The 20,545-nt window shown below is 41.1% G+C and overlaps 1 protein-coding gene across 8 annotated transcripts in view; it reads left to right on the forward strand.

Annotated features, from left to right (window-relative positions):
- Positions 1 to 20,545, forward strand: part of PATJ (PATJ crumbs cell polarity complex component) — a 294,202-nt gene that overhangs the window by 22,125 nt on the left and 251,532 nt on the right. For 7 of the 8 annotated variants that reach the window (XM_061633245.1, XM_061633242.1, XM_061633249.1 and 4 more), the window contains 4 exons: positions 1,958 to 2,048; positions 3,518 to 3,609; positions 4,857 to 4,998; positions 5,800 to 5,940. In XM_061633245.1, coding sequence (XP_061489229.1) covers positions 1,958 to 2,048; positions 3,518 to 3,609; positions 4,857 to 4,998; positions 5,800 to 5,940 — 466 coding nt within the window. The remainder of the gene's footprint in view (positions 1 to 1,957; positions 2,049 to 3,517; positions 3,610 to 4,856; positions 4,999 to 5,799; positions 5,941 to 20,545) is intronic. The other variant, XM_061633248.1, reaches the window with a different exon arrangement.

Raw genomic sequence — 20,545 nt, forward strand, 5'->3', positions numbered from 1 at the left:
AACAATTTTTTGTAGCTTTTTGTGTTTTCACTGTCAGAGTGGGGGCAAGCTGCTTGTGAGTTTTTTTCCGTCCCAAATTCCAAAATAACTTGGTTTTGGCTACAGTACGCTAGGGATGGGGGAGAATATCTGCTAAATCGGACTTAGTACCGGATTTTAGCTGGATCCGACAGTCCATTGTCTTTTTGGATCTGCACTGATTTGTTGTGGTCTGCAGCTGTAATTGGCACAGCTTTTTTTTCTGAATTCCCCTCCCAATTTTATGTAATTATCTTCGTAATTACAATTGTTATTATCTATTAACTTCCATGGATTTACATAAGCATTTATGTTAAAAATTATGTATTTTTTTTTGCCACCAAAAAACAGTGGATCGAATTGGCAAGTGCAAAAGCAAGCGAGAACCAAAAAAGGTGGATCGGGATTGAACGATGGACTATCAGAATACATGAGGATCAAAACTAGGCAGTGAACCCCATTCCTGTTGTACATCCTGGCTTGGGGAGTCATTTACTGCTTTGCTTGGGGCTGCAAAATGTCTTAGACTGGCCCTGATTGGGGGTGATTTCAATTTCTGAACTCTTATTCCAAGTGCATTTTAAGGCTAATGGTGCCCCCAAAGCATCTGGATACTAATGTTAACAATTCCATGGCCTCTATGTCCAAACTACTTTAGTGTTGAGATGGTCTTTTGGATCAACATGTTGGACCTTTCCTAGTACTAGGATCTCACCTACATTATTAGCTAGAAGTTATGTAACTTCTTGATTTGTGTCAGTCTCTGCTGACTGAGGGAAATAGTTTTGTGACTGCAGTAAGGTAATTAACAGATAACGGCCAGCAGCCAGGCTGTAAATCTATCAGGCTTGAGGCAAAGAGGCCCACAACTACAGTCAGTGTAAATACTGAGACACTGAAGAACAGATGAGTCCTGGGGAAGTCCAAAGTCAAGGTACCTGGGATCCGATGAGACAGAGCAGGGTGGAAGACATGTGGTCGCAAGTCGGGCTGGCTACAAGAAATCACGAAAGGGCGACACTTTCCAGCAAGAGCCCCAAGCCACTCACAGCCTTTTACCTCCCCGGTTCAGGTGCTAGCAACCAGCCCTCTGACTCCTGGGAGCTTGTAGTCTTAAACGACCTGTGTTACTCTGCTACTCGCAGGTGTCTTTGCTCTGCAGGGAGTAGAGGGGCTCCTGTTCACTCCCTGAGCCTGACTGAGGGGCTCCAGCTGTATCCTGAACACCTTCTAATGATGGGAGGTCTGCATCTTGGGTGGGTCTACTTGTTCCCTCTCCTGGGTCTGTTGTGCCAATCCTCTGTTCCTCATCCTCCTCTGAGAAGTCATCCAAAGGAGGCATGACACTTTGCACTATCACTCTGTTCTAAAACTGTTTGTTGTAGTGCTGCACATATCCCTTTCTTGTTTATATCTTGGGCAATATGAATTAAGTAACAACTCTTTTGTCATTAATTTTGCCTTTTATACCTTACTTTGGATAAATTCATGTGTCTGAGGTGACAAAATACTTTTGCTGCATTTGCCACCTCAGTTTCATGTGGGGAATTTGCACATTTGAAATCACTGTGTGTGTAAAGCAAGTCTCAAAATTTATCATGTTGGAGGGAAGGCTCGTTAAAAACTTGGCAGAGTATCAGACCTACAGCGTAGTTCTGAACTAAGGCCCACTCCTTTAACAACCTGCTGCAGCCACTGATAATGGTGACAGGGATCATTTAGAAGGGTCAATTTCAGTATTGAAGACACTGAAGCAAGAAAATAAGAAGACTCTTGTGGACTGAGGTTACAAAAGCATTTTCCCTTGGATTTTTGGACTGAAGAAGCTTCCAGTCGGGTGATGAGTTACGGGAGTTCATGTCAGAGGCTGGAAGTGCTTAATACAAATGTTTATAATCTGAAACATTAAGCTGTAAAACAGAATGATTTTATTTCCTAGGAAAATGAAATTCATGAAGTTCAGCTGACTAAAAAGGATGGGCAGAGTCTTGGTATAACAATTGTTGGCTATTCAGCAGTTTCTGACACAGGTGAGCTATATGCTAGCTGATCAACGAAGGAAGAGCATGTTGGAAAGTTTGTGGAATGTACCTTGGTTCAAATAGAGAACTATATATTTTTAAAATGGCTTCTCATTTTATGTTTAAAATAATACTTCATGGGCAATCTAGTATTCCCACTATTATCAGATAATGGGGTCCAATAGTCCCCATTTTAATTGGCATAAACACCCACAATGAGATATATTTGACATTACTCCAGTTCAGTGTATGAAAATATAAAATTATTTGTTTTATAGAACAGAGTTAACACCTATACAGGGGTGGTATCTGGATTTGGTAATGTGGAATTCCTGGTATCTTATTCATGTATTTCCTTCTTCAGAGCAAAACCTTGTGTTATCTTAAATTATTTAGTAACTCCTTCATGAAATACTTGTGTTGTTAAATGAGTCTTTGTGATAGCAGACTATTCCCCCAATACCCTGGACTTACTGTCTTTCATTTCCCCCAATTCACTGATTCACTGATCCCCAACTGATCTTATTGCCATCTTAGTAAAACCCTATAATATATTAATATAAGAGAGGTTGAAATTCCATAGAATGATTGAACCCTGCTGTATTGTAGTAGAAAATGTGATACAGTAGGGCCGCGCTTCATGGCACCCTGCTTTTTGGTGTTCCGCTAATATGGCGGTGCCAGCAGGGCGATCAGCTGGAGCTTGGGGAGCTCCAGCCACTGCGCTCCAGCTGACAGCTATCAGCTGGAGCGTACGAGCTCCCCGCGCTACAGCTGATCACACGCTACAGCTCATCAGCTGGAGCGCACGATCAGCTGGAGCGTGGGGAGCTTGTGCGCTACAGCTGATCCCTGTCAGCAGGAGCGCGGGGAGCTTGCACATTACAGCTGATTGCACGCTCCAGCTGATCGCTGTCAGCTGGAGCGTGGCAGCTGGAGCGTGCAAACTCCCTGCGCTACAGCTGACAGGGATCAGCTGGAGCACACGAGCTCCCCGCCTTACAGCTGATCACACACTCCAGCTGAGTAGTGCCCCACTTTCTGGTGGTTTTCGCTTTTCGGTGGGGGCGTGGAATGGGACCTGCCGTATGAGTGGGGCCCTACTGTATATGATGAAGCAGCATGGGGTTTTAAAAAACGCTTTACTAGTCATTTCATGTTGTGATTCCCAAAGCATGTGGGGGAAAAACTGTTTTCCTATAAAGTTGGATGATTAGTAGTAAGAATTTTCAGAATATCTCAAGCTCTGAATATGTTTCTCCTCTGCCTGTTCACTGTTTAAGATTATAGTTTAACACAAATTTATTGTGATGTAAGTGTTCATGGACTAATCTATTTCATCAGATGCCATTGGCCTCTTTGTTGTAGCAAAAACAACCCCACAAAACTCCTAAATGGATTGTTTTCTGGAATCTGTGAAAATAAATGTGTTCTAAATGTATGGCTAACAATTAAGAGTGTTCTTATTTTTCTTAAAGCAGAATCTTCAGGGATTTTTGTTAAAAACATAATACCTGGCAGTGCTGCAGAACACAGCGGTCAAATAAAGGTCCATGATAAAATTATTGCTGTAAGTTTAAATCTTATTTGCAGACTGTAGAATCTTAAATTGCAAAAAAATACTAGTTGTAAGATTTGAGAATTTCAGGAATAAACTAATCTGTTCCAGATTATCTACTGGTCGAGATCCCCTTTGCATGCAGCAGTCAAACTGGAATAATTTTTCCCTGATGTAAATCCTTCCTACCAGCAGAGTGAAGCATTGAAGGCCTATGCAATCTGTGTTATCCATGTGACTGTCAGTCACATGCAGCTGCAGCCCATGTGGATTTTTTCCACAGAGAAGTATTGGTTCCCTGGTGGCTGCGGCTAGTTCATCTCTGTGGTAGATTTAGTGTGTGTGATTTGTATCCTAACAAGTCTTCTATGAATGGAATAGAGTTAATATTAATAGGCACTTTGTTGCCTCTCCCTTTCCACTACAGCTCCCTGAAAATCTAATTGGGAGCATAAGGGACTTTGGAAATACTGTGGAATTGGTGTAGAGGGCTGCAGATAGATAGGAGAGCTGGCAGATATTGCCCTCTCCCTTGTCTGTTTACTCCAGGAGTTCCCAAACTGTGGTCCATGGAGTACCAGTGGTCTGTGAGCTTCGTTCAGGTGGTCCGTAGTGTGACTGTGGATTTGCATTGAAGATGGGAGACGGCACATCCATCACTTTAAATATTCATATTGATTTTTTAAATTGTATTTTCATTGCTTTTATTTCTTATATTTACTTTATTGTTTTACAATCTGTGGAATTCAAATTGTAATACAATAAAATATATAAGACATAAAAGAAGCAATTAAAATATAATTAAAACCATACAGCCTCTAGCACAGTGAATTCTAATTGCTATAACAGGCAGAAAAATCATGAAGTGATCCACCAAGATCCACCCAAGTGAGCCGTAGGGGGAAATGTTTGGGAACCACTGCTCTGCTCCAGTGACTCTACTTTTCTTTAGAATTCCTGAACTATGAGTTCCAAGGATCCCATATATCTGTGCATGTGTGTGCACGCAGTCTTGCGGCTGACCTTAGCTCAATCATTTTTTCGTGTCTGAGATGACTGGGAGCCCTGCTGAGCTTAAGTAATATTATTCAATATTAAGTAATACTGTATACAGAGATTGTGAAGATTCAGTTTTGGATTACAGAAATGTCCTGTAATTAGCCTTAAAATGATGTTCTCATTCAAGCAACCTGCTTTCTGACATGGATTGCTATTTAGAAACCAATTGTATGCTTTATATATGTACATTTATATATTAGGTTGATGGGGTTAACATTCAGAATTATACCAACCAAGAAGTTGTGGAGGCATTGCGAAATACAGGACCAGTTGTACACCTGGCACTGCTTCGAAAGAAACTATTGTATGATGCTTTCCCTTCAGAAAAAGTCTTAGACAGAGGTAAAGCTCTTTTTACACTATACCTATGTTCTATTAAGCCAAGGCAAATCACTTGGTGTTTGTTTTACTGTGTACTTTGGTATTTTGTATTGGGGTACTGTCTCACTTCTTTACAATCAGAACCAGTTCATGCCAGTCATGTTTTAAAAATTGCAAAGTGCTCCCACTCTTTTGAGTACACAATAAAATATTTTGTGTGGGACTTCCCTTGAGGGTAACTACAGTTATTACAGATTACAGCAGCATAGTAATGTGGCCACTCAGACTATGAAATGGAAATGGACTGCCTTCAAGTCGATTCCGACTTATGGCGACACTATGAATAGGATTTTCATGGTAAGTGGTATTCACAGGGAGTTTACCATGGGTGAGCTTCATAGGGCTCTCAAAACAGTGTAATATCCAACCTGCTATATTACTGTGCTAAATACAAGATACGGTGATTATGTGTTTTGTTTTTGCACTCCTACATGGGGCTAAATTATAAACATCAAGATAATTTCTAATATGTTCTAGAATTGTTATTCTGCTCTTAAGAACTCCTTGGAGTGAAAAAGCTCATCTCTTTGCAGTTTTAACTGCTGAATGAGGGTAAACAACTTGTTTATAGTGCATTTTGGAAGGGGGATTAATCTGTATTCAGTAATCATGTGGAAAATCGTATGTCTTACCATAAAATCAGACTTTATCTTGAAGGAGAGGAAGGAAGAGTGGCCATGTTCCCTAATTAAAAGCTTACATAAGCCAACTTCTTGCATGCTATCTTTGGACTGCACAACTAACTGGAAACTTTTGGAACAGTTGCACTGCAGCCAAATATGCCTACCTTTTCCTTGGCTGGTATCGTGGAGACTGAAACTACCTTAGACAGTGACAGTGAAGAACTTCAGGAGCAAAAAGACAACTTTGAAAATGAAAGGAAGCAAAAACTACATACAGTTGGTAAGTGAGATCATTGGAGGAGACAACTTTTAATTATAATGTTGATATAATAACCTGTTCACCAACCATATTGTATAAGAGTAAATTCTGGTCTCCCTTAAATAGGAAAAGGATGAAAGGCTGACATTAGCATTATAGAAGGGGATTTTGGTGGCAACTTACTTTGGTTTAATCTAGCAGGAAATGTTTGTGTTGCACGCTAAACACTGGGCATGTTGCTTTTAAGCTTTGTAACTTGCCAGATATATTTTATTTATTGATTTATTCAATTTATATCATACCTTTCTTTCCAAAAGAGTCCAAGGCTGGAATAGACCTAGTTCGCACATAATGCTGAGCCATGGTTAATTAAGCAATGGTTTGTGTGATCATCCAAATTCTGCCCAGTAGCTAAACTATGGCTTCTTTGCTGCCAGCAATCTCCTCTTTGAAGCCATGGTTTGTTGGCCTATAAACCTTGTTTTGTTTTACCAGTAGCTTGGCCTTTACATGAGAACCCAGCACCCTTCCTTACCTATGGTTTCTTTAGCCACCTCCCCCTCCTGGATACTCACCAAACTGCGTAAGACAAGAGCATCTGGAAAAACAAAACAAACGTTGGAGAAACAAAACATGGTTTGTTTGCCTGTGGGACAACTCATGGTTAACTTGTGGTTTGTTAACACTAGGCAGTAACTTGTTTATATACAAGCTAGGCCATAGTGGAGCATTTGACACAATCATAGAGCTAAGTAGATTGTATCTTGAAAATCTTGGCAAATACTACTTGTTTTCACAATCAAGACTTAAATGTCTGCTATACTTGAGATCTGGAAAAGATTATTTTCACAGCTCCAATTCGCAGATGGCACTTGTGGTTTTATTCTTCTTTGGAAAGTGGCACAGTTTATTTCCCTAATCCATCTAGATTTTTTACTGATTCTATTCTTTGCCCTAAAGAACTTCTGGTATTAGTCCATCTTGGTCATACCTGCTCCCTCCTTGCTACATGCTATATTCTTGAATGGAGATAGAGTAATCCTATTAGGAATATTTGAGTTCAATGGATCCTGCTTTGGTTAACTGGCATTTGATTAGACAACCTTCCAGAATTTCCTTTTTTAGGGCATGGTTTTCTTTTAACTGATCCTTCAACAGACTTAATAGAACGTCATCTATTCAAAGAAAACCTTATGTACTCAGTGAGACAGTTGACCCCTTTGGCCCAGTAGTGTCATTGTGTGTTCTGTTGGCAGCTTTTCCAGGTCTTGGAGAAATCTTTCTCAGCCCTGATACCCAGATTGTTTTGACTAAGATTGCAGAACTTACTAAAGCCTTTAGACAAGTAAATAATGCTTTATGAACAATGGTTCAGCTTGGACTGCCATTCAGCCCATTATGTTTTCTGACTCATACAGAGCAACAGGATCCATTCCACACAAACTGCAAGTACCTTTCCTATGGTTGCCATTCCATTCAAGAAATCATTGCCACGGCCAAGATTAATGTGGAAACTGCTCTATAGAAGTGTTTCTGGATTCATATCTTTGGTCAGTAGCAGGCTTTGTATCCTTGGTGGCCTAGTAAGGTGAGGACACCATCAAATGGCCACTGCTTAATATGCCTCTGTTTTGGGAGAAATTGTGGAGATCATGTTTTCTTGACATGTTAGTGTTGGCCATAACTAGTTATATGCATCCTGCAATGTACTAACCATCTGTTTTCTAGAAGCTGGTGAGAAATGTTAGAACAGATAATATGCCCCAATGTTAAGTTGTCTGCAACTAAGCTAGTTTCTACTACGTAACGAAACTTCTGTATATGAATTGCTTTTGGTAATATGTGTAGGGAGGGCTAAATCTTTTCTTTTAGATGAGCTATTTGTATCTGCAGCCTTTTTAGTTCATGAGATGCATTATGCTGCAGTTGTAGAAATGCTGGCACTCTTGCTTTGTGTTGCATGCCGCAGTCGACAAGTTGTGATGACGTTGAATCATGTCACTTTTCACCATAACTGAGCATTCACAGGCTAACTGGAATAATTTTCAAAGAAAGTAAGTGGTCTGTGGCATGTGATTCTACATCCGTAGGCTGGTCATTCACTAAATTTTTATTATATTACAAAAAGGTAAAAACCATATAGGATGCAGAAATGTAAAAGTGTTTTCACAGTGGTAAATATATTCACCCGCCTTTCTTGCTTGAGAGTTAAAAGCAGTCATTTCATTTCAAACATGCTTGATACTAAAACACTGTCTATAAAACTTCACCTTGGAGTAGAATTTAATGGACAAATTGAATTCCAAAAATAGGTACTTATATTGGAAATGCTGACAGGCACTTAATTATAATAGCACTGAAATAAAACATAAAATAATTTAATGCCCTGTCTAAACTCTGGAAATGCCTTTCAAACTTAATGTAAAAAGTGTGTTTTATACAATGTGTTACTTTTGGGTCTGATTGTGTTAAACCTTAATCCAAATTCCTGAAGAGATTTAAAACAGTGGTGTGCACAGCCTCAATAATGTTTAAGTAGTAGTGCAGTCAGCCGCATAAAGTTGAACACGATATGTGCATGGGATCCTTCATTGTGTCCTGGCTGGTTAGTGAGACTTGAGCACTAATATGATGCATTGACTAGAACAGTCAAGGGGAACCTGTGGCTTTCTAGATGTTCCTGGACTACAACTCCCATAATTCCAGACCATTTACCATCCTGGCTGGAGCTGATGGGAGTTGCAAGTAGAAAAACAGCTGGAGGTCCATAGATTGTGTATCAGTGGAGTAGAGTGTTGAGTTAAGCTGTGGAGAATTTCAGGTTCAATTACCTGTTTAGAATGAATTCACACTTTAGGGCAGCAGGTGTGTTTGCAGCATTTACAATGGTGTTCCCTGCATTAAAGTATAAAGATGGGTCATACAACTTTATACACTTAGATACTTGGTGGGCAACTGCTAGGTCCTAATGTACTTCTGAGGTGCTTCTTTTCTTAACATTTCAGGTTTCCCGCAGGAACAGTGGTGTAAGCTCACTTAACTAGGATCATCAGTGCTTCTCTCCAGGGTGTAACCAGTATGAAAGGGGGTGAAAATCCACCCTAGTTCTTAACATCATGCCATAAGTCATAATCGACTTGAAGGCACATAACAACAACAACAAACTTACCTTGGATTCCTTGGAAGAAAGGCACTAAATAAATGCAATAAGTAAACAAGCTTTTAACCAGGTTCTCAGTAACTGTCTTGGATGCCTGTTGTCTTCCAGACTCAATTCAAGGTGTTTATGTTTTCCTTTTTAAAGCCCTTCTTGGCCTGGGACCAAAATACTTTAGAGATTGCTTCTTTCTCTATTGAACCCTCATACCAGCTGAGGACTTCTGCAGGCCCTGCTCTCTTTACTTCAGGGTGTGAAGTAAAAATATCAGGGCATTTCCTTCAAGTGCCCCAAGTTGTGAACTGACCTCCCAATTGAGATTAGGACTAGTTCCTCCTTTCATGGACTCCCCAAAAGGCTTCAGGACACATCTATTGGCTGCTGCATTTGTTATAGTGTGTTATCTAATTATATTGTTTTATTTTTATGCAAACTGATTTGAGCCTTGGAGAAGCAGTACCTAAATATTTAAAATAAATACATTCTGATAGAACATTATTCCATTTTGCAAGAGGTTAGTGGTGCATAACTCAGAAAAGTGAAGGGGAATTTCAGGTGATATATTCATTCAGAAATATTATGTGGCACACTCCTATACCATTTCAGAATTCATAAGGGCTATCTCATGCTTGAATGCATCCCTTGTGCAAAGAGCTTTCTGTGTGAGAAATTTAAGTGCATCAAAAAAAGGCTGTAGCCTAGCCTCCTCCAGAATGTGCTGGTTTTCTGAGAAGGCACCATATTAAGGTTACCAGACCTCCAGCTTTTGGGGGTCCTGTCTGGGTCTCCAGGTGACTTAATCTCCAGACTTTCAGCTTTCATTTAAAAAAAAAAAAGTTTCTAGGTTGTCTGGTTCCTGAGAGATACACCAAAGTATCAGCTCCCCCCCCCCCGCAACTTCTGTTAGTTGCTCTAAGTTCTGCTCTAATCCCTACCCTTTCAGGTTTTTAGCCAATAAGAAGTCAGGGTTATGATTGACAATAGTACGAGCTACACCTCACAGTTTCCTTTTCCTGTTTCCATCAGGAATTCAGTAAATATATAGCTTTCAGCAGCATAAAGAGTACTTTCTCTGTACAGGATTGGGCTTGATTCTGAGTAAACATGCATAGGATTGCACTACAACAGAAAATCACAGAAGGATCTTGGTAGGCATAAAGGGGTACATGTAAAGTTTTTTTAATTACTTGCAAACATTGTATACTATACTTCTTATTTTTCAAAAAAAATTGAACAGAAGTTTTCAAAAGTGTACATGCTTCAGTGTTATACTTTTCTAATTAAGGATTGTGTTGTAAATTTTTCTCTGCCCCTCAGATCCTTTTTTTTAAAGCAATAAGGCAGAGCCTACTTAGGTGTCACTGTTTTTATTTGGCAGGAAACTAATAGTGTTTTTTTTTTTAAAAAAAGGTCTGCAGCGGCTAACTGGTTTTGACAATAAACTATTATATGGGGTGTATGGATTTTTACATCTCCAGTGTCTGTGTATATGGAATATTTCCAACAACCCTGTGAAGTAGAGTTGGAAACCAAGGCAGCTCACAACATATAAAGCCATTTCAAATCCAATAACTATAAAATAAATATAAAAGTTGGAAAACAGCTTAAAGTGGCATGATTCTGAATTTTGGATTGGGTGAGTGAAGCTCCTTATTACTGAATTGCAGTCCCGTGCATCCTTCCGTCTGAATAAGCCCCATTGAGTACATTGAGACTTGCTTCTGAGTAAACATGCATAGGATTGCGCTACAATATATTTACAGGTAGTGTAAATAATAAACATCTGTGACATTCATGCTTATATAAATATTTCTTCATAATATGTCTTAATATGTGTCTCACACTATGATTGTAAAATATTATTTACAAATGATTATTTCCTCTACATTTTAAGTGTGCCCTTCTTCCTTGGGGTGGTCATGGTCCCCCTCTGTTCTTTTTACCCTGAAGTGCAGGTTAGACTGAGAGATGCTGCGTAGCCCATGGTCACCAAGTAAACTTTATAGCTTATTTCCGTTTTAAACTTTAATTAAAATGATGTATACGTAGAGAAAGTTTATGAAGTAATGGAGATCCACATAATACATTTAAAGCAAATCCAACTTGTATTTAAAGCACTTGACTTCCCCTGGGAAGTGAAGTTTTCCCCTCACAGTTATAGTTCCCTCCACCCTTAACAAACTACAGTTTCCATGATTCCGTGGTGGGATTCATGTGCTTCAAATGTATGTTCAATGTGCTTTAAATGCATGGTGTGGATCTGCTCTAGTATGCTGTGCATTCGTTAGTGAATTGAACAGAACAATTTTAAAAGATACATTTTTAAAAAGGGCTGTAGCTCAGTAGGAGGGCACATTCTTTGCATGCAAAGGTCCAAAATTCAATTCATTTGAGGTTGCAGTTATCTGCACACTTCCCTGTTTGAGTAAGCCCCATTGAATACATTGGGACTTGCTTCCGATTAAACAAACATAGGATTGCACTGTAAATATCTTCACAGGTTGTATAAATAATAAACATCTTTGATAGTCATGCTTATATAAATATTTCTTCATACTGTGTCCCCAAATGTATTTATTTGATTTCTCACTATGGTGGTAGATTATTTCCTCTACATTTTAAGTGTGCCCTTCTTCCTTGGGGTGGTCATGGTTCCCCTCCGTTGTTTTAATCCTGAGGGGCAGATAGGCTGAGAGATGGTGAGTAGCCCATGGTCACCCAGTACACTTTATAGCTCATTTCCATTTTGAAAAAGTAATTAAAACGATTTACATGCAGGGAAAGTTTATGAAGTAGATCCACACAATACATTTAAAGCACATCCAACTCACATTTAAAGCACCTGACTTCCCCTAAAGAATCCTGGGAAGTGTAGTTTCCCCCTCACAGTTATAGTTCTCACCACTCTTAACAAACTACAGTTCCCATGATTCTGTGTTGGGATTCATGTCCTTTAATATATGTTGAATGTGCTTTAAATGAATGGTGTGGATCTGCCCTAGGCATGATATGTGGATCTGCCCTAGGCATGATATGCATTCATTAGTGAATTGAAAAGAACAATTTTAAAAGATGCTTTTTTAAACAGGGGAAGGGTTGTAGCTCGGTGGTAGGGCATATGCTTTGCATGCAAAGGTCCAAAATTCAGTTTCTGGAAAAGACTATTGCCTGGAATCCTGGAGAGCCAATAGTAGTCCATGTCATCAGTACTGAGCTAGATGGTACCAAATGGCCTGACTCGGTATAAAAGAGGAAAGAGACCCAAGGGCCACAGTGATTCCGAAATTTATTTATTTATTTTATTTACATTTATATACTGCTTTATTGTAAAAAAACCCTCAAAGTGGTTTATAGCCAGAATTAAAACTATAAAATTATTGGCATAAACAGTTAGACAGGTATTTAAAAACATTCAAAATAATAAAACCAACAATGAGTTAAAAAGACAGAAAAAATAATAGCTTCTACATGCCTGGGTAGGCTTGCCTAAACAAAAATATTTTTAGAAGGTGCCAAAAAGAGTACAATGAAGTCACCTGCTAATGTCAATAGGCAGGGAGTTTCAAAGCATAGGTGCTGCCACACTAAAGGATCGGTTTCTTATAAGAGCAGAACAAATACTGTGTGGCATCTGTAACATGGAAAGCACACCTTGAATTTGGCCTGGTAGCAAATTGACAACCAGTACAGATTTCAGAGCAGAGGTGTTATGTGCTGATAGGGTCTCATGACAGCAATTGTGCCACAGCATTCTGCACTAACTGCAGCTGCTGGGTCAAGTTGTGCTGCATAGGGATTTCTGTGACCTTGGCTGACTGGCTGCCAGGATTTTTTTGTTTTTGGTTAGGAATCCTGACTGGTTGTGGGATGCTTAGTTTTCTGCCTTACTCATAGGACTCTTGTGGTTGGTATGGTATTACATTTAAGAAATCATCATGGTCTTTTGTTTTTGTTTTTCTATTTGCATTTCATTTACCATCCACACTCCCTTTCATCTATAGAAGCAACAAAATGGTTCTTTCCACCCCGCTCAACCTTCTTAAACCCACTGATGATGCACCTTGTTGTTTGTTCCTTGTCCAATAGTGGTAAAAGAAAATTCACATACTGGGCAGCGTAGCTGCAATTGTTGTTCCCAAGCTGCTGCATAAGAAGGTAGACAAAATCACGTGTGCTTTCTCTCCGTCAATTATATTCACTGGAATAGGGTTGGCTGACGAAGTGAGTTCATAGCAGCCCACAGGGGAGACAGAAAAGGGTAGAGAATCTTCTTACTCATTTCTCAGACCTTTTTCTGAAGTGAAGGGTCAAATCTGTAAAGAAATTTGGATGTTAAAATGTAGGGGCGGGCTATTTCAGACAGGGGGTTGCCAACCCTACTTGATATGGGTATATTTGCAGAGGATCCCTAGTCAAGCTTTACCAACAACACAATCAAACCATATTTACTGAGACGTCCTATTGAGTTTTGAGTTCTATGGGACTTAGTCCCTTAGTACGTCTGTTTAGAATTTCAGCCTTCGGGGTCATCCATCTTTACTCCTGAGTGCTCCCATCTAACATCTCCACAACACTAGGCTCCTTTCTTCCTACAGTGGCCTTCTGGTGACTGGCCTGGCCGGAGGGCACTTAAACCCTTTTTGCCAGGAGCGAGTTGGCTAGATTAAATGTTCCCTACCCAGGCTCCATCTTTTAGCTAAGATTTCTATCTTAATTTCCAATCAGAGAAATGTTTTTGTATGAATTGTATGCGCCAAGCAACAGTTGATGCTTAATGTATCATGCATAATGACATCACTCGGGCCCGCCCATGACATCACTCAGACCTGCCCCATGATGTCTCTTGGACCCGCCCCATGACATCACTCAGGCACATCATTTGGGCCCACCCCAAAAATCTCAGGGTTTGGGATGCTTCTGACCTGGCAACCCTGCACTGTATTTATGTATTGTGAGGAAGCCATTCATAGGTACAATATTCACCTTCATTCTAAAATAGCACTGCTTCAGGAAGGTTGTACAAAGTGAGAGTTTTGAATGTAGAATTTGGCTCTGTGAGACAGAATTTGAGATTGCCCAAAAATTCAGTGTTCAGTTTGCCAGATCCCTAGTTCTTGCTTCATTTTAAGACTGTAAAATGTTTTGTTCCTTCCATTGATCCAGTATTAGAAATTATTTACACATCCATAATAATCTAGTAATCTATAGGGATGTATGGATGTAATTTTGAATTTGGTTGTCTTCCTAGGCCCACCTTTTCTACTTAAGAATAATCTCTCACAAAAACTACATGATTGTGCATTCTGACATCATCATTATTTCAACTTTTAAATAAGCTGCCTTTCGACTTTCAGTTTCCCAATATGGAGACTAATAGTATAATTTTATGCATGTTTTCTCAGAAGCAAGTCCCACTGTCTACAGTGGGGCTTATTTCCAAATAGGTATGTATAGGAGTGCAGTTTAAGGATGTTTACCTGTATGTCTTTATTTGCATGTTTCCATATTTTAAAACATTGTGTATACAAAACTTCAATGACAGCTCTGTCAAATTCATTTAATAAAACGGCACATGTTCTACCAAAAGTTTACATAGGGCCATGTAGGAAAGATAATGATGTCTTCAAAGGAATGTGGCTTTCATAAAAATAAATCTAGTGCAAGATTCTTGATGCTGATTCTTGATATTAAAAAATGTAAATATACTGCCTTCCAGTCGATTCCGACTTATGACGACCCTACGAATAGGGTTTTCATGAGGCTGAGAGGCAATGACTGGCCCAAGATCACCCAGTGAGTTTCATGTCTGTGTGGGGATTCGAACTGTGGTCTCCCAAGTCGTAGTCCAGCACCTTAACCACTACACCACAGTAACTGTGATCTCATAGAGTTCCTTTGTGTATTTATCTTTGACATTCAATGTCATACAAAAGGTACAATGGAGTCTTGAAATCTCAACAACTTGTGTGAAGAAATTCTGGCCAGGTAGCTGAGGTAAAATTGATTAGTATCATTTTGGAATGCTTCCAGTAATTTTCTGCCATACCAGGTAGCTGAGTTAAAATTGGCTACCTAGTATGGCAGAAACTGATTGGGAGCCCTCCAAAATGACACTAGACTCAAATCTTTGAAGGAAAGTAAATGAAGATGAAATGCATGTAATCTGATCTCCATGTATGTTGTCTGGAAACAAGTTCTGTGGGACTTACTCTATGTACAGAACTGGTGCCTTGATCTCTTAGGAAGTTGTGCTGTGATCAGACTTTGTAGGTTAGTATGTTTTGATGGTTCTGTTTTTCTAATGAAAGCAAAACTCATTTACTTAACTCAAGACAAGACTTTACTATTTTCTTTTCAAACAGACCCGCATGATCTACATATATACATAGCTAGTATACATATCACCAGAGTACTTTCTGCAGTAGTTCTGCTTACTATGTATGTGCTTATAATAGAAGTACGTAAGAAAATAATGCATGTGACTTTAAATGAAAAAACATTAAAATAAGTGCAGTGTGCATTAGAATTTCATGAACATGGAATGCTGCTCATAGGAAATGTCCCATAACTTGTCCAAAACTGTAACAAAATAGGCTATGAAATAACATAGCTTGCGGTAAATTTATCCTCCAGTTGCTGCCACATTGCTTGATTTTTTTCTGTCTGCATGTGGGAGTTTTTGACTTCTGCAAGTAAAATATTACTTAGGGAAGGAACTTTTTACAAGTACGCTAAGCTTCTCGCTGGGGTCAAATGCAGGGCAGCCAGTCATTTTTATGTTGTCTAGCCATGTCAAATTATCTTACATGGCTATAATATCGCTCTGGTTGTATAAGCAAGAAAGCTGGAAAGATATAAATGTCAAGATAGCCAGGTTCCCACAGAAGACTAGTTTAGAACTGGGCTTACACTAAAATTCATGTTGCTCACTGGCCTAATTAAGTCATATAAGACGAATTCTGCTTGATCAGGCCAACAGCCCATCTAGCCCAGCATCTTCTTCTCACGGTAGCAAATTAGATTCCTATGTGAAGGCAGCAAGCAGGACCTAAGTGTAATAGTGCTGCCCCCATTTGTGATTTCCAGCAACTGGTATTCAGGCATTCTGCCTCTGACAGTGAGAAAGAACACTGCCATCGCGGCAAGTAGCCACTGATAGCCTTATCTTCCGTGAATTTGTCTAATCCTTTTTTAATCCATCCAAGTTGGTGGCTGTCACTGTCTCTTGTAGTAGCAAATTATATAGTTTAACTCTGTGTTGTGTGAAGTTTTCTTTTGTCGGTCTTGAATTTTCCAGTGTTCAGCTTCATTGAATGGCCCAATTTCTAGTTCTTATGTGAAAAAGAGAAAAGCTTTTTCAATCTATTTTCTCCATTGCATTGAATAATTTTATAAACTTCTATCATGTCTTCCTTAAGTGCTTTTTTCCTAAGAACCCCCAAATGTTGTAAACTTTCCTCATAAGGAAGTTGCTCCAACCCCTTGATCACTTTGGTAGCCCTTTTCTGTACTTGAGGTGAAGGGACCAGAACAGCACATAGTTATATTGGGCAGCTATAGTGAATGGACCAGGGGAGCAGGAGACCTGACCTCCTTTCTGAGATATTGTACTGCCCTACAAATTTGTCAAAATGCAAATACAATTTGGGTTGATGAAGTGATGCGGTGCGGCCCAGATGTTTACCCCTTTCGCCTGGTTGTACCCAAGCGTAGACAGTCCAGCCGAAAGATAGCCATGGAGACACAGGTAGTTAAAGTTAAGAGTCATTACTGACAATAGGTAAACAGACATGAATTGCTCTCCTTCGCTTCTCCTAACAATCTCCTTCCTTCACAAAATACTTCCCCCACACTGTGCTTTCGGTTTCCAAGGTTTATATCTCTTTTCGCTGCCCTTGCCAACCACATCTGCTTCGAGACGGCCTTGGCAGCCTTTAGCACAGTTTAACCCTTAGGTGTCATTTCTCTACTTCTGTCTTTCTGGAAAAACACCAGACAGTGAGACTCAGCAGCCTACACAATCCACTTCCTGTGTAACTTGGAAGAACTCTGTAGCATGTGCCTCTGACCAGATGGTGAGTGGTGGCAACACCTGCCATCTCCAAAGATGGAGCATTATATTTCTGTATGTTTGTTGGTGTTCTTCTTACCTTGCTTCTTTTCTGTGTTACTACTGTTTGTACAGAGAATCTAACCTAGAAAATTATATTTCTCTCATTATTCATCCTCAAAATCTGTGTCAAATTTATTTTTATTAATTTCAAAGCCTTTTATTGGTCATTGTCATATGATGATGAAGAAAGCCTTTTGTGTTTCAAACTGCAGGTTATGCTCTATTTCTATTTTGGGCACATTAACAGTTGATTCTGAAACTGCAGTTTGATGTAAAATCAGACTGATTACAATATGTTGCTACTTAAGCAATGATTCTAGCTATTGGAAAAAACAAACTTGGCCTGCCCAAGATGCATGTTTTCAGCCTGCTATGGTTAAACTACTCCATTTAAGGAAAGGTGGGCATGGTCAATTAAAAACATAGAGCAAACCTAGAATTTTGCTAGAATATACCTTCCACTGTTTTATCCTGTGCAAACTGAGACAGTCCTCATGTCCATTGGAAACTATTCTGCAGAACAGTCAGTGCCATTATTCCACAATTGTTTTTGGAGCTTTTTTTTAATGTTGCAAAGTGTTGCTGTATGTCACATAGTCACAGAAACAGAAGTAAAAGAGAATGATGAGAATGTGCCTGGGAGAGAGGACTCAGAGCCAAGTGGGGAGACTTGAGGGCCCCCCAATTAGTGTAGTGATGGGTAGAGGGAGATATGGCGTTGTGAGGAGGACTTGCCAGGTAAGGGGAATGCGGCCCAGGCAGTTAACGACTGTGCCTTGTTCCTGTCCTCCCCACACCCGCAGGTTTGTTGGTTGCCCTATCAGCCAGCTCTCAGACCTCCGGATGCTGCTCCTAAATGCCAGATCGGTGCATAATAAGATCTCCCTCATTCATGATTTAATTGTGGATGACGCAGCCGATTTCACATGTATAACCGAGACCTGGGTGGGTGAGCAGGGAGGAGTCAGTCTCTCCCAGCTATGTCCGCCGGGGTACCTGGTTCAGCATCAGGGTGAGGGTTGGGGAGGGGGGTTGCTGTGGTCTATAGGAGCTCCATCTCCCTGTACAAGCACCCTGTCCATGTGACTACTGGTCTGGAGTGTTCGCACTTTATGTTGGGTCAGCGGGACAGACTGGGGATTCTGTTGGTGTACTGCCCTCCCTGCTCCCCAACAGACTCCCTAGCTGGGCTGATGGAGGTGGTCTCGGGTGTACTGTTGAGATCCCCCAGACTGTTGGTTCTGGTGGATATCAACATCCATGCTGAGGCCACCTTATCCGGGGCGGCTCAGGATTTCATGGTCTCCATGACAACCTTGGGACTGTCCCAATATGCCACTGGCCCAACACATGTAACAGGGCATAGTCTAGACTTGGTTTTTGCAACTGGACATGGAGATGGTGATGTGAATGTGGGGGGCCTTACATCAGTCCCTCTGACATGGACAGATCACTGCCTGCTGAAGTTTAGACTTACAGTGGCTTTTCCCCTCTGCAAGGGTGGGGGACCTATTAAGCTGGTCCGCTCCCAGAGACTAATGGATCCGGATGGTTTCTAAAGGGCTCTGGGGAGCTTTCCGGCGATAGGGCTGGTGCTCCTGTCGAAACCCGGGCGGTTGACATGATTGCTCCTAAGCGCCCTCTCCTGTATAGAGCTCATACAGCTCCATGGTATATCCCAGAGCTGAGAGCGATGACACAATATAGGAGACGGCTTGAGTGCAAATGGAGACGAACTCCTGGTGGATGCAGTTACACACTGGTAAGTGCCTATGGTAAGCTGTATTTAGGGGCAGTGAGGGCAGCAAAAAAATAATATTTTGCTGCCTCTATCAAATCATCAATCTGCCGCCCAGCAGAGCTCTTCAGAATTGTCCAGGGACTATTACACACTGGCCCCAAGGACATGGTAGAATCATCTGAGGCCTGCTGTAATGAATTTGCTAGGCACTTCCAGCATAAAATCTTTAGCATCTGCCAGGACTTAGACTCCAGTTTTATAGCAGGTGAATCAAGCAGGGTATCCAGAGCACAGCCTTGTTCCGATTTCTTGGATAAGTTTCAGTTGGTACAGCTTGAGGATGTTGACAAGGTGCTTGGACAGGTTCGTGCAACCACTTCTGTGCGGAATCCTTGCCCTTCTTGGCTAATGAAAGCTAGCAGGGATGGAACAGCCGGCTGGGCCAGGGAAGTGATTAATGCCTCTCTGTGAGAGGGGGTGGTCCCTGGCTGCCTGAAAGAGGTGGTAGAGAGACCACTCCTGAAGAGACCCTCCCTGGACCCAGAAAATCTTAATAACTATAGGCCGGTAGCAAATGTTCCATTCCTGAGCAAGGTCCTTGAACGAGTACTGGCAGGCCAATTCCAGACACCCTTAGATGAGACCGATTACCTGGATCCATTTCAGTTGGATTTCAGGCCTGGTTTTGGCATGGAAACAGCCTTGGTTGCCCTGTATGATGACCTTTGTCGGGAGAGAGACAGGGGGAGTGTGACTCTGTTGATTCTCCTTGATCTCTCAGCAGCTTTCGATACCATCGGCCATGGTATCCTTCTGGAGGACTGCCTGAGTTGGGAGTGGGAGGGACTGCATGGCAGTGGTTCCACTCATACTTGGCAGGTTGGCTGCAGAAGGTGGTGCTTGGGGAACATTGCTTGGCACCCTGGACTCTCCAGTATGGGGTTCCGCATGGGTCAGTTCTGTCCCCCATGCTGTTCAACATCTACATGAAACCATTGGGTAAGGTCATCCGGAGCTTTGGAGTGTGTTGCCATTAGTATGCTGATGACACGCAGCTCTATTTCTCCTTTTCATCTTCTTCAGGTGAGACTGTCAATGTGCTGAACCAGTGTCTGGCTGCGACCAGAGCTTGGAAAAGTTACTTTTTTGAACTACAACTCCCATCAGCCCAATCCAGTGGCCATGCTGGCTGGGGCTGATGGGAGTTGTAGTTCAAAAAAGTAACTTTTCCAAGCTCTGGCTGCGACAATGGACTGGATGAGGGCTAATAAACTGAGGCTCAATCCAGACAAGACTGAGATGCTGCTAGTGGGTGTTTCTTCTGACCGGATGGTGGATGTCCAACCTGTCCTGGATGGGGTTGCACTCCCTCTGAAGGTGCAGGTTCGTAGCTTGGGGGTTCTCCTAGAACCATCTCTGTCACTTGAGGCTCAGGTAGCCTCGGTGGCACGGAGTGCCTTCTACCAACTTCAGCTGATAGCCCAGCTATGCCCCTATCTGAACAGGGATAACCTGGCTTCCGTTGTGCATGCTCTGGTAACTTCCAAGTTAGATTATTGTTATGTGCTCTACGTGGGGCTGCCGTTGAAGACAGTTCAGAAACTGCAGCTTGTGC

The sequence above is a fragment of the Rhineura floridana genome, chromosome 6 (assembly GCF_030035675.1).
Source record: "Rhineura floridana isolate rRhiFlo1 chromosome 6, rRhiFlo1.hap2, whole genome shotgun sequence".
Lineage (NCBI taxonomy): Eukaryota > Metazoa > Chordata > Lepidosauria > Squamata > Rhineuridae > Rhineura > Rhineura floridana.